The sequence below is a fragment of the Anser cygnoides genome, chromosome 3, assembly GCF_040182565.1.
Source record: "Anser cygnoides isolate HZ-2024a breed goose chromosome 3, Taihu_goose_T2T_genome, whole genome shotgun sequence".
In the NCBI taxonomy this organism is placed as follows: Eukaryota; Metazoa; Chordata; class Aves; order Anseriformes; family Anatidae; genus Anser; species Anser cygnoides.
In genome coordinates this window covers 79626061-79641350 of record NC_089875.1, presented here as the reverse complement: position 1 = coordinate 79641350, position 15290 = coordinate 79626061, and the positions used below count along the sequence as shown (strand labels likewise).

Below are 15290 nucleotides of genomic sequence, written 5' to 3'. Positions count from 1 at the left end.
ATTTCCTCTGTGCAGCAGCAAGATATTCATTAGCTTTCGTATGGCAAAAAGGCTAATGAACTTTGTATGTATTTATGTGTAGACCTAGTGACTGCCTCCTGACCACCCAACAGTTTATAAATCAGGCTGCTGTTTGGTTCTAAGATATTCCTCCCAGATCACTAAGAAATGTTTCATGTCTTACAAGTCACCAAGTGCCATTACACTTTCAGAACTTTCCTTCCACTATCAATCTTAAAATTCACACATGCACGCACACATTCACAAATAACTTTAAGATGACAAAGTTTGAGTATTCATAAGTTCAAAAAAAATGTCAGAAGACTGTGAAATCTTAATTCACTCCCTTAATATGTGATAATACAGGCTTTACTTACAACATTGCCTACCATATTTACCTACAATCAACACCGATATTCTTTTAATCAACGTGTATACACACGCTTTAACAAAGAAAAATAGAGTTACCTCAGATAAAAGCAATCATCTTATATCTGAGGAGAATTAATTTTTCTCCCAACGTGAAGAAAAAATACAGACTGTATCTCTACATCTCCATCTTCTCACAGCCCAAAATCTCTATTTCCCCTGGGTAGCTGGCACATCTATGTATATCCTGACACTCACAAGAGCACCTCGTCCTCCCACGCACAGGCAGCTGTGACAACTGACTCTGTGACCCTAGATACAGTCCGAGATGCAACCATACAATGAGGTATATTGGAGTGCAATGTTTTTGGAAACATACTTGCTTTTCATGTGGCCATATGCGATATTTTTTATTATAGTCTAGGACCTCCATCCTCAGTGACTCTCTCACCGGCTTCCAAATCTTCTCAGTTTTACCTTGCTGCTCTATATGCTTTGTCCTTCCTTGACTCCCTACCCAGCATAACTATCAGTTACTGAGAAAACAACAGTGACATTCCCTTTCTCATTAGCTGTTTGTGAAATCTGAATAAATGATGTTTTGTTCTTCGCTGGTCCTTACTTTATGACGTGCAGAGTGGTCTTCTGTAGACGGAGCATCTGGGGGACTGTAATGGAGCTGCATAAAGCAGTCAACAAAGGATGCTGTCCAACTCCAAGTGCAGTTGGTGAAGAAGGGAGAAACCGTCCAAAATAATGCTGAATAATGCTCCCAAGCAGTTGATTTAAATAGGCTCCCTGAGTTTGGGACTGACAACATATAAAGGATAGGCCCTGTGAAAGAAAGAGGAAGAAATTGAGTAAGTCTAACGGCTACTGAGCAAAGTCCAACAACAGAAAGGTAAATACTCCTTACACACTGCATGTAAATTACTGCTGTACACATAACTACCGCATGACAAGTAAATATCAGCAACTTGCTACACCTATGATGGTCTATGGATAGTCTAAGTCAATGGTCTTTGTCTATGTCTATATCTATATCTATCTATAGATCTATATATAGATAGATATCTATAGATATCTATATAGATCTATATAGATCTATCTATCTGTATAGATATGTCTATATCTAATCTAAGTCTATGGATGGTCTAAGTCAAGTCACAGCTTACAAAGGAGAGAAAGTCTTTTACTGGACTAACTAATACACTTGGAAGATGATCTTTGGGGCATACAATCTTCCTTTCAAATCTGAAATAAAGCCTTGGCATTTCAGACCTGAGAAAGGTTTTCTGTGCCCAAAAGCTCCTCATTTCTTTTTCAACTACGTGTGTGGTCTAATGAAGACAGAATAGCAGTCTGAGGAGAAAAAAATTTGCTGATAGCATGAACAAGTTAGAGTAAATTAGGCACCATTTGTAAGGGATTTAAAGATTTTTTTTAATCTGTTTACAATAAGGCTAAAACTGGTGTGACTTATCCAATATAAGCTATATTGATGCCAGAGAAAGATCTATAATGAAAGTATGTGCTGTCTAGGCAAGTTTCTATGTGAACACTACCCATAGTTATACAACATACACGTTTCACCTGTGGGAAGGGAATATCTCTCTTATTTGTAAAAGTTTATGTGAGATAAAGTTAAGAATTCACTTCCCATTCTTTTGGTTACTGAAAGGAAGAAGAATGAATCACTAAGGGAAAAAAAAAGCCCAATTGTCTCCTATCACAAGGGTCACAGTAAGGAGTACAAATAGAAGTCTCTTCAGAATTCAGTTTTCGCAATAGTTTTGTCCAACAGGAACAATGACATAAAAGAAGTTCAAGCACAGAGATCCCTAGACAGCAACTTCAACAGTACTTCAAGCTTCCATTAGCACTGCAGTCCGTATGTTTGCAATCCAGACTCCAATTTTGGTAGGATATCTGCCTGAATATTGACGGTTATTCATACATTAAGGTATAAAATTCAGAAATACTTGAAAGCTGCTTTTGTTCATCAGCTACTGACAAAGAGCATTTCCCGTTGCTTTTTGCAGAAGAGCTCCCTCCCCAAAAGATTGTGGTCTATAGCTGTCCACATGAACATAACAAAACAACTCTTTCAGCAAAAAAAAAAAGCAGGTTGAGACATAACTGAGAGTCTTTTTGGCACTTTCATGAAATGTGGAGTTCCAGATTTTGGTTCCATAGTATGCAAATACAAGAAACATTGGATCTTAAGAAATGAGATGCTTCAAGACCTGCCTCAAGATTTGCTGCAGGCAGCCCTGCTGAACACAGACACGTTTGTCAGGGGTTGAACTTCACATGCCTCTGGAACTCCCTGGGAATTTTGTTGTATCCCAATGATAAAAACCATATTGCCTGAACCAGAACTTTGATAAGCAGTTCAGATTGTCTCAGTGTTTTGCTTACATAGAGCAAAATTTTGTAGTAAAACGCAGCTGCTGCTATATCAGAATTCTTAAAAACACACTGCTTGGCAAGCAGAAGGCTCCGAAAGACTGCTGTAGGTCATTTACTTTGTAAGCTTGAGTGTTTGATGTTCTCAATTAGACATTGCAGCAAGCATACAGAAGAGCTGCCTGTCCATTCTCCAGCACAAAAAGAAAAATATTCCGTAATCCCATAACCAGAGCTGGCACTCTTAAGTCTAGACTATTCCAACACCACAAAAAACATGTGAGAAGGTGTATTAACCTATCTGATAAAAGGGTCACAAAAGAACAACATAACACTCCTGTAACAGTTTCACTTGAAGACGGATCAACAAGTCTAGCCTGATCATTCATAAGAGCACTTTATTTTTAAGTTGAAGCAAACTGATTCTGAATTTTTAAGTGTGGGATGGGGACAGAAGTAATCTGAAAAAGTAGGAAAGAATTAAATCAAATTTCTAAACAACACCCTGTCACGAGCATTACTGAGAGAGAAGTCTTGTTTGCTGGGGTGGGGAAGGACAGAAGTCATGAAAGATTTTTCTTCTTCAGTTATCTGATGAGGATAGAGACTGCCCTTGATACCCAATAAGGAGACCTGCTAACTTAAGTAGTGTTTAAAAGCATGGAAAACCTATTTGTTCTGTAGGTTCCTTTTTGGTGGGTCAGGCAGAGATGGCACCTCTCAAAAAAACCATAATTTTTAAAACCACACAGCAATACTAAAATCTCTTCTCAGTAAGGAGGATCCTCACCTTTTTTTCTTACTTCAGAACGGAATTTACAAGTTCAGCACTAAAGGCTTCCAAGATCCTAATTCTCTTTTCCAAACGGGAACAGTGAGGAAAAATCACCTTCCATTTTGCAGGTAGCCAGAATAACACCCACAAAACAAAACTAAACAAAAAGACTTCTATAAGCTAAACAAATCCGTGAATCAGTCTCTACACATGAAGGGAATGCCTACAGTATCAAAGCTCTTCAGGCAAGAATCAGACTTTTAGGCACCAACACTTCTGTCGTTCCCTGAAAATTTCCAGAGATGAACTTGGTTTTCTCTTTCAGACACGAAGGCCCACTGACTTTAGCTCAGTACTGTGTTCTTTATTTTGGGACCCTCCTTTTTCTTTCAAAGTGTGGAAAGCAGCAGATCCATACAAGGTTGGACACCGTCATATTCCAAGTAGCCAAGGGATAAATTACCAACGTTGCACGGTAGCTGCGAACCTCTGAGTACAACGGCAAAATACCCTAGGCAGCGCTGGCCAAGGATGTGATTACAAGGAAATCATATAGTACTTTCTTCTTTTACATCCTACCAGCAATTAACAGAGATGAAGGAAGCTGCGAACAGTAGCTTCCTTCTGACAGAGAAAAGAAACACATGCTACTGGACTGAGATCCTGGACCAGAGATCTGAAATCAATCACACCAGACTCCTAGGACAATCCCTACAAAGCAGATGGACATTAAAGAGTTGAGAGCACTGCCTTTTATTATTATTATTATTAACTGTGTTCTTTAGCCATCTACTGAGGTTAAAAAAAATATTAAAAAAACCACCAAAAAACAAAGACATTTTAAGAGGAGCAGAGCATGACAACATCTGCTCCTCTTTTTAACAGAAAGGCAACCGGTTCCTGTGCGTGTTCACTGCAGGAACCTTTTGTGGCCAGAGCTGCCTCTCTTCTGATTTATCCATATATCTGTAAATCACCTGTGGAGAGCGAAGAACCGATTAATATGGATTACTGGAACTATTCACTGCAGAAATGCCAAGCTACCTAATGATGACTTATAATATCAGTCCTGCTGTTGGAATAAATCTGCTGCTCACCAATTAATGTTGTACAATTCCTATTAAACACATACTATAATTCACAAAACGTATTAATAAGCTTGCTCAAATACTGGACCACAGATGTGTCTTGCAGCAGGGCTTTTAAGGTCTGATCTCTGACAAATGCTGAGCCTGCACAGGCCCATTAAAATTACTGGAAAATGTATGTGCCAAGCACTACTTAAAATGAAGATCTTTCACCACTCTCCTGTATTTAGATAGAAATAAACCATTTTCTGTATTTGGACAGGATAAACATTGATAAATCAAGCAGGGTATCTCATCTATCCCATTATTATATACATTATGCTTATTCTACGCACCGCACCGTAGTCTTCCAAGATGAATTTGAACTACTGTTTATTTGCTGAAGTACTGTACACTGCTTCAGTTCTTTCCCGTATTACTGGTAAACATCTATCAAAATTCCTCCAAACCATTCTCCAAGAAATCCATCACAGAGCAATCTCAACTGGTTGGTAATTTCTTGTAGAAGGTTTCAATGATCCACTATCACACAAATCAGCTACTTTTTATTTTTTTAAACAGACAAAATACCAAATGTTAGGTTTTACACGCATCATTATCACATAAACAGCCCCGTAAAATTATAAAAATGTTGCTCATTCCTCTTGTTCATGAAATCTTCCACTCAAACAACTACAAAAACAGCTTTGATATTATATCCCAACCTGGTCTAGTGGAAGGTGTCCCTGCCCATGGCAGGGGGGTTGGAACTAGATGATCTTTAAGGTCCCTTCCAACCCAAACCATTCTGTGGTTCTACGAAAATCTTTCCTAGGTCATCAAATATTATCAAAATAGATGATGCACAATGAAAGAAATAGTATCCATATGGTAACTCTTTGGGCAAGAAAAAAATACCAGTTTAAGAGTTGCAAAGCAATTTTAGAGCTAAGCTGTTTTGGTAATGCAGCATCAGTGAGCAAGTTTGAAGGAAACTTCCTGGTAAGTTCAAAGTATAGTGGAGAACAGACCAGTGGCACAATAACTACTAAAAGCACAGCCGTACAGCCAAAATTTATATATGCAGGAAACACAAACAAAACCAAATACAGTCAGTCTGAATTGAGGAGAGAGAAACACAGTGTCAAGTCTTAATTAGTGCATTTGACAATTTGTGCTTGTGTAAAATTACACAAAGACTGTAAATTTGAATAAAAATAAAACTGTAGGGTTTTATGGGAGGGAGTGACAGAGGGTGGGATACAGTCAGTTTTGATGAGTAGAGATGGTACAACTATGCTGTGAGGAAATCATAGCATCAGAATATCTGAGTTGGAAGGGACCCACAAGGATCATCAAGTCCAACTCCTGGGTCCCAGGAGCTTAAGGTCCTAGGAAATAAGATGGAACTTAATATTTCATCCTAAAAGATACAAAATTGGCCTCTGCTATTACAGAGTGATAAGCAGATGTGATGTTTTTTCTTAGTGACAAGACCATCCTTGTTTTTAATCCCGCTGTCCAAGTTGTTTTGCCAGTTGCATTACCATTACGTAGGGTACGTGATGTTTTGGGGAATTTTATTTATTTGTATTCAGTTCCAAAATTCTAAAGCATTTCATAAAACCGTTGCCTCAATGAATGTCTGAAATTAACTACCTGCTACAAAGACTGATTTCAAATCCTTTTCAAAACCTACATAAAAGATCAAATAAATCACCGTAAGATTAGTTATTGAAAACTTTGGGAAGTATCGCTGTTTGCAAACTGATACATTTTCCGAGATCTGAACTGTGTTTTTTTTTTTTAATTAGTTTTCTCCCAACAAAGGAGGCAGAGCCCACACTGAAGGCGCTGAAGAGGGAGAATTCAGGAAAATTCCTGTTTCTTTATTTTCATGTAACTGGCCAAGGATTAAGTTGTAAGACAAGATATTAACAGCCACAGATCTATGGAACATCGTTTGTCTATTAGTAGGGAGAACTAGGGCTCCTGCACTAGAATATCGCTGTTCCACACCCCTGAATGGGCACCAGACATAGGGCAGCCTCCCAAGGAGAGGCTGATTACTTATTTCACCAGCAGCCTAAGTTAATCAAGATGGGGTTACGCCCAGAGGATGCAGTTTCTCTGTCTTTCCTCCTACTGTAGTTACATGCTTTCCCTTCCACATATACTATTTTATCACTTTTCTGTTTTGCCTGACTTATTTATTTATTTATGTGGGGCTAGTTACCAGTTGTATCAGCTCACACATTTCAGCAAAATCATTAAGCAAATTAAATGGGAATGCACATGGGGTGAAAGGGAAGGAATTCATCCTCAAGCCAACTTGGCTTAAGCCAACTGTGAAACAATTACTTGAGAAGTCAGAGTCCCTAGTATCCACTTGATCTCAAAGGATCTCAGAAGCAGCCCTAAGAGAATCAGTTTTGGAACTGATATTGAAATATTTTCCATTTTGAGTTGACTCTAAGTTGGCATTTTTCCACTTTCCCAAACAAAGGGGAAGGAAATATTTCTGAATTAATGAAGAGGTTTGTAGCATTTAAAATGCTGAAACCTTGTAAATACAAACAAATAATAACATGTAAAAGTTGTATATTGAAATAGGAAAAATAAGTCTTCTCCTCTTTGTCTTCTCTCCCCAAGTCTTTATCAAATTAAAAAATTGCTAGTTTTCTAGAAACAGCATTATCTAAAATAAACTACTGAGTCAATAAGATCATCTAGCTTAGCCTGAAAGCACATGGACTAAGCAGCAGATTGCTGAAGAGTCCCACAGTGAGGTCAGAAAGTCAGAGACTGGCAGAGAAAACAGGAAACAAAGGTCCACAACACTTGGACTTCAAAACCAACTTGAGTGGCTTCATCTTAAAACTACATCCGTATGTGCAGACTACAGAGAAAGAGTGCTCTCTGACTAAAATACTAAATTAGCAAGCAGACAGTCACACTCTGTAGTAATATCAGTGTCCAGATGGTCCTACATGTATATAGCTTCTGAAAATACCTACAGAGCAGCAAAGCAAGTCATATTCTGCACATCATTATATAATCATATTCATTTCCATATGACAGGCCATCAATCACAATGCAACTTTTGAAAGAAGGAATAAATCCAAGGGATGTTTACAATGTCACCACTATATTATTTCACAATATGATCCGGTATGTAATCAGTTAAAACTACAATCAAAATGAAGATTAGGAGTGAAGTGAAAAAACAAGCAAAAAAGTTGCAAGGATTACAAGGTAAAATATACCAACTTATTTATTTTAAAAATACCACCTTTTCCTCACCCATAGGAATTAACCTCTTTCTACAGCATCACCAAGCCTTGCAGAGTTTCAAGAGTGATAGGTAAGCTGAGGGGAGAATGAGACGAGTAACAGGACACGAAGCTTTACACATGTAAGCATAAACAGTAGGAAAAGCATTTGATTCAGCAAAACACATCATCAAAGTATTAAGATAAAACAGTGCCATGATATGCAGAGGCTTGTCTTTTGTTACTAAGAGCAACTCAAACTACTCAGAATGGCTCATCTTTAATTATCTAGAGTTAGCAAAGTCAAGGATGATTTAAAACATTTGTTTGCTCTGTCATCTCAACAAGGGTCTTGCTACATATTATGATTATTTCATCCGCTGTTTCAGAAATCTCTTACATCAGAGACAGTGCAAACAGCAGGTTGGCTAAGAGCCTCTCTATATACAGCAAGCAGACTGGCAACTCTCGAAGGTAGCACAGCGTAACTGCATGCAATAAGAGGAAAGCCAATAGGGTGGCATTTTTCCTTCCACTTCCACAAGAAGAAAAATCTCTTGCTGCTTCTTTATATTCCGTCAATGCTTGTTCTGATTAGGGGAAAAAACAAAACAAAACAAAACAAAACAAAACAAAAAAGCACCTCCTCTGCTGTATGAATCTTTTCCTAAAGCTACGTTTGTCTGCTGATAATAGAGTTCAGATATTTACCTGAAGATAAAGATGTAGGCTTTCCTGGATGGCAGACAGCAAAGCCACAGGCAGCTCTTTGTCCTGCTGGAGCACAGAGTGGGGGAGCAGCAAGCAATCTATGATGCGGAACAGGAGTTGCTGTGCTTTGGAAGTGGCCAGTATTGGTGCCCAGTTCTTTACAAGACATCCTGTTGAAAAAGAACCAAGAAATCCCAAAGCAATTTACAATCACGAAAAAAAAAAAAAGAAAAAAAGAAAGCCTGAAGAGGAAATGTGTTGAGTAGATAATCCAAGAGTAACAACAGCAACTGTCTCATTCCCTTAGAGACAGCCCCAAGAAAATTTTAAGTCCATTTACAATTCAGCAAAGTAGAAGTACCAAATTGTTTCAATCTATTACAGGTTTCAATACAAGTGGAGCTGTTTTAGGAAAAGTACAGTAAAGCTGAAGAAAGGGCATTCTCTCACAGCCCTGCAGAAGAATTAACTAACCTTGGTACGTAACACTACTGCAATCAGCACACGTGCTCTTACAGCACATCGACCTTACCGTGTGCATTGATCGCATTGTACAAAAAGGCAGTGCCTTTGCCTTCCATTCATATTTCTAACAACGCTGTGGCCACCTCAGCAACTACTCACCAAATTCCATGCTAGGAAAACATTAAATAGCTTTCAAATTGTGTTTAATGTATTTAATTTGGCAGACTGAAAAAGATGAGGAGCAGCTAACTGCATTAAACCAGAAATGTCTCTCCAGATATTTGTGGGCTCTCAGTCCACAAAACAAGAGCCTCAGAGAACACCTTGTTTTCTACACGTTATCATATCACTTGCACAGCTATGAGACAGTTTTAAGAACTTGTTTTGAGTTTCAAAAAAAAAAAAAAGGAAAAAAAATGTTGATGTGTAAATACCCAGACTTTGAGAAACTTCTTATTACAGGTGAGATGCAATTTTTCTTGAGAAAATAACTCGTGTTAATACTCAAAATACATATGTAAAAAAATAAAGTGTCTAATTAAGCAGATTCCTATGTAGTAGTTTGCACAAACATTCTTAAGTTTATATTTAATTAGAAGCAAAAAAAATTTGCTAGGTGTAAACTACAGGAATACCCCATGAAAATATGTTTAAGACTTCAAAAATAATGAGAGATCAAAAGCAGGCTGTTACAAGATATTATTAATCTATAAAAGTCATCCATTACCATCTCTAAAAGCAACGAAAAACAACATTAATCTTGCGGAGTGAAAGAAAACACAACAATCAATCATAGAGAAAGAGAATGATCACTAAACAATACTTCTAATAACGTTGTCTGAGCTTCCTCTTTTGAAAGAAACATGATCATTCTGACTAAAAGTACTCCTTCTATTATCACTGCTGTGATGTATGGGATAGTAGAAGACGCAATCTGACACGTACGGTGTCCGCAAACGGCAGGTTTTTCAGATTTGTTATGAATCTGGCTTTGTCCTTATAATTTAACAAGCTCACAGAATGTGAAGAAGAGACTGAAATACACTTAAATACCTTAAAGTCTTTTTTAAACTTATTTTTTATCTAAAATAGAAAGGACAATTTCTTGCACACAACAGCATGGTTGAAGATGAATCATTTCCTACTGCAAAGAACAGAAAGGAAAATACCAATCTAAAATTACTTTACAAGGCTCCACCCCAACAACTGGATATCTAAAAAACATTTCATTTGACAGACGTCATGTACATCAAAATACGCAGCTCTTGCAATAGAAAAGTATTTTTAACAGAATTCAAATTTCATTGCATTTGATGCACGCTTTTGCATGGTGGTCATGCTTTTCACTGTACTCCTCACAATCATGATGTATATTGTGTGTGCATGCAAATCATTATCTCTGTCTTAAAGATATATAAGGCTTACTGCATTTTTAAAGATAAGTGAATCAGACTGTGGCATATTTACTCATAACAAACAGCACTCATTCTCCCATCCTATCATTGTTTCTTCATTTTATTGAAAGAATGGTAGAATTTGAGTTTTAATAAAGCACAAGTTGTATATAAGAGGAGTAATTCTAAAAGGATTCATATTACATTGCTAATTTGATTAGGCAGACCTCTCTGTTATCATAACTCCAGTAAATATGGAGCATCATAAAACTGCTTCACTGACCTGTCATTGTTTCTGGTTTTGTTTAGGTAAAACAAGTGATTTTCAGTGGCAAAAGACATGAAAATATCTTACTTTTGAAGATACTGGTTTGCAGGGATAATTTTTAAAAAATCACGTGAAGGTTAGGATTCACAGCATCAGGATAAAAAAAGAAAATTAATGGATGAAAAATAAATATTTAACTGTAACGTCTTGGTGACTTTGCTTTTTTAAACCATTAAGATGAACAGTACAAAAAACAAAGGTATTAAGTCACATTTTACCGATTTCTTATACAACTATTTCCTAACAGAGAAGAGGTTGCAAAATAATTACCTGTGATCCAATATGTAAGCTGCAGACCTTCTGGAGGCCCTTTTACCTTCAGGTAAGGTTTTACATACTTTAATACATCACCTAAATACTCCATAGACTTTAGTATCATGGCAGATTTCTCAGGGAGTGTCTGAAGGCCACTGTAAGTTCTACCAACAGCCTGAGAAAACAAAAACATTGAAATAAATATAAATAAACTTACTAAGTCTCTCATGAGGTTTGGGTAATTTCTTTTTGCATACACAAAAAAATCTAATATATAATTTCTTTTCACTCAAGTTCTCCTATGAGCTAAGACAAAGATGTACAGTACCTTAATGAATTGGACAAGAGCATTTTTAGGGTCTTGCTTCAGAACTGATTCTTCAACATGAGCCTTTGAGAGAATGTTTTCTACTTCTGAGAGTTTAAAAATCAGTCTTGTCATTTCAGTTAGCTGTTCCTTATAGGCTTTCCCTGATTGTTACAAGAGAGCAGAAATACAGCACACAGTTATGCTTTTCTACTTACTTCAGACACAAAATCATAAGGTGAAACATGATTTTGAAATATCTGACATACAGATTCTGCAACTGACAGCATCTTTCTAGACAAAGAATGTGTGACTAAAATAGTTATGTTTCTAAAATGGATGTACAAGAATGAAGAATATTAAAGATGGACAACCAAGTCTTTCATTTTCCTGATGGTTTCTTAGAAATCTGCAAAATGTGCATAAAGATATAGTTGCTAGAAGAGGTGTTCTACAGATAATTAGAACTGCAGAGTTTTGTAGAAGAAGTGATGAAATATTGCTCTAAGACAGCAAAATATTCAATATAAGCCAGGGAAAAATTACTTGAAAATGGATTTTTTTTTCTTTTAGGGGGTTCACAGCATGATTTCTGACTATTTACTTCAGATTTTCACTTTTTTCAGAACAGTTTCTCCATGGGGGAAAAATAGCTTGTCTCCTTGGGAGCAAGTTTTTGTTCTTTGCTTCCAAGGAAACAAGCTCTTTTATCTTTGTTTGTGATAAATTTGTCATATGCAGAGCAGGCAAACCATCAATAAATAGCACAAACAGCGTAAAGAAACACATTTTGTAATTAGGTAAAAGTAAAGGAATACAAACAAAAATACATTTTGTAATTAGCTGAAAATGTTTGCCAGTTTTGCAATATAGAATCGTTACTACAAACATTAGGGAAATGTGAACACTTACCAACTGTTCGCTCAGCATCTGTCTTGGCCAGCATACCAGTCGGTTGATCTATGAACATTTGCAAAACGCATCGAAACCAAGAACGTACTGTCAGAGCTTCGTAGGATGTATAGCCCATCTTAGAAAAAGCTTCACACAGCTCACTGCATAGGTAGAAGAGGAATAAAAGGTAAAGAGATCTAATAGAAGCATGTGAAAAGGTGACAGAGTGTTCCATTTGGGTCTGGATATATAGAAACTGTGCATATAAGCAATTAGAAATAAAGTAACGGAAAGGACAAAACAGCATTCCTTCTGTGTACTCCACAGATTTTGCTCACCGTATCCTGATGCCTAAGTACAGATAAAATGATAAATTCTGTAATGCCACATATAGTAACATAAAAGCATATAAACGATTGCTTTCATATGTTTGTTTTCTCTGCATAAAACAAAACAGAAGGAGAAAAATATTCACACAACGGAGAATGTCTTATTCTCTCACTGGATAATTTGACAGTGCTATCCAAACCGCTGACATACAACGCTGAGAACAGTTTATCTGAATCAACCTGGAACTTCGTATTGATGCTGCTTATGCTTCCCCAGCCTTTCATATGAAGCTAGCTCAGGTACCTCTAAGTCTACTTTATTCTAACTACATAAAGAGATGGAGAAGGTCTGCTTTAGCAAATAAAGACGTGTCTTGTTAGATTAAAAAAATGAAAAGATAAAAAGACAGCCTGGAGATGCAAAAGGAAGCTGCTAAACTTGATATATATTTAAAAATGCCTATATGTATGCATTTATGTATGTGTACACACACAGGTATATACACTCACACACACAGCAAACTTGTACGTGCTCTCAGTCGAACACCCAGCCAGGGGTCAGGCTGGAAACAATGGCACCATCAACACTCAACGCATAACCACGCTGCTCAACTGTTCAGCACTGCCAAAGTTTTACGCGCCTTACCACCATGAGTAGCTGCTGCAGTCACTTTTTCCCAAGCACATCAGCCCCACATCATTAATTCTGCAGAAACTCCTTGCTAATGGACAGCAGGTCTGTTCTGCACCCTGTTTGCAATTCCTAGCGGATGAGCTCCTCGTGTGCTTCAGGTCAGTGAGATTTCTTGAAAATAGTTAGACCTTTTTATTTGAGAGATTTCCTCCCTAGTCAGTCCTAGGTGCTTTGACTTTAATGAAAAATCCTTGTACTCTTTTCTTGATATATGTACATATAAATCTACTTATTTTCCACTGAATTTTTACTCATGCTCGCAACAGAGTCAACAAAGGTCCACATAGACCTGTGGTAGCCAAACTGGATTCTGCTTCTCACTGAACACCATTAATAAAGGTTTTTTTTTTGTTTGTTTTACTGTGGTTTATATTTCTTTTTCAGTTAGTTAAAGGAAGGACAACTGTACATTTTGTATGAACATCCCTGCTGAAGTGCTACTGACAAAACAAGGAGACCAAATGCAAACAAAATATAAAATATGAAAATTAAATTCCAGTGCCAAACAAAAAAAACACAAACACAACAAAACAGGACTACGGACTACCTATGGACTTCATGCTCTTTGCAGTAATGTGTAAACAATAACAACAAAATCCAACCTTATGTAATCTCAGTGTACACAGCTAGTCTCCATGGACCCAAAGGCTTACAAACACACTTTCTGCTGTACTCTCACTCATGTTTCTCTTGTTTGTTTGTAGGTGGGCCACTTAGGCATCTTCCTAAAACTGGAGAGGAATGTGTTCCTACTCCTTCAGAAAGGAAAGAACAGTAACTACCTGCTACAAGCATGGCAAGTGGTCCTTTTAAACCAATGAGCTCAAACACATGCTTTAAGATGCATAAACCAGTTATAATACTATCATGTACTACACAACACTGGTTGGGAGATGAACTTCAAGCACTACCGAAAAAAAAAAAAAAAACAAAAAAAAAAAAAACACATACCAGAGCTCGTGCACATGTTCCCAAGGGCACACAGCTCTTGAACAGAACTCTCGTTACCAACACTGAAGTAGCTGATAGGCAGGACACAGCTTCAATCCTAAAGAGACCAGGCTGCCCTTGCAGGGTGTAACAGCATCAGCAACAAAATAATCTTTTCACTTTTTAACCGAGAATGTTTGATGTGAAAATTATCACAGCACAGTAACCATGAAGCCTTAAGAGCCCAGCACTTAGATACTTTGATAACTTTTGTTCTACAACTGCCTAAGGTAAATAAGGACGTGAACTATATTACACACACGAAAAAGTTGTCTTATTAGCATATAATAAAATGACAATGTTTAGAGAACGATACATCTGTATAATTCTCTCAGAAGTCTTTTCTTAGGTACTCATTGCCCTTTCATAAGGCAGCCTGAGCACCCGACAGCTCTGTTGATGAAGCAGGGACATATGTTCGAGGCTCAGATCCTTCAGTTTTTACCTTGATAGGCCTTGAGGCAACTGATAGGGGAAACAGACAATTCTCCTTGAGGCTTGCCAATCACAACCCCAACAGCTTAGGGGCAAAAATAAAGCACTCTCACAGAGAGGCAAATATGTCCCCTGCTCCCAAGAGGAGCTTTTGGGAAAGGAGCAAGCAAGAGAGACTCAGAAAGAAAAAAATGAGAATGAGAAAGAATGAGAACATATGAAAGAGAACCAGAAAGAGTAAGAATATACGCACGGCAGCAAAAGACAAATATCCATCATCAATGAACCATGGAGTCACAATTTCTCATTCTAGTTCTCCTAGTTCTCTTGATACGGATCCATGAACCTGACATTTTCAGTAACTCCATGGCACAGCCTGCAAGAGGATGGCAAGAGCCTCTCATTCCCAGGATGGCATTTCGACATAAAAGTTTGAACCCCCTTGAAGTGCAAGGCTCACTTCGCTAGGGTCTTCCCAAGTCTTGCACAAACGCTCTAACTGTTCAACCAGCAGACGTGGTAAATACCGTCAGTGCTAACTGCATTTTTAGATGAAATTATGGCAGCTGTGCTGTAGGGGGAACTCAGTGCTAGCC

At 37.6% G+C, this 15290-nt stretch overlaps 1 protein-coding gene across 1 annotated transcript in view; it reads right to left on the bottom strand.

Annotated features, from left to right (window-relative positions):
• MMS22L (MMS22 like, DNA repair protein) overlaps window positions 1–15290 on the bottom strand; it is a 95690-nt gene that overhangs the window by 6242 nt on the left and 74158 nt on the right. Inside the window, exons 17-21 of the mRNA XM_048066560.2 lie at window positions 12265–12407; window positions 11374–11516; window positions 11061–11220; window positions 8604–8773; window positions 992–1203 (exon numbers count right to left, since the gene is read on the bottom strand). Of these exons, the coding sequence (XP_047922517.2) occupies window positions 992–1203; window positions 8604–8773; window positions 11061–11220; window positions 11374–11516; window positions 12265–12407 (828 nt within the window). The remainder of the gene's footprint in view (window positions 1–991; window positions 1204–8603; window positions 8774–11060; window positions 11221–11373; window positions 11517–12264; window positions 12408–15290) is intronic.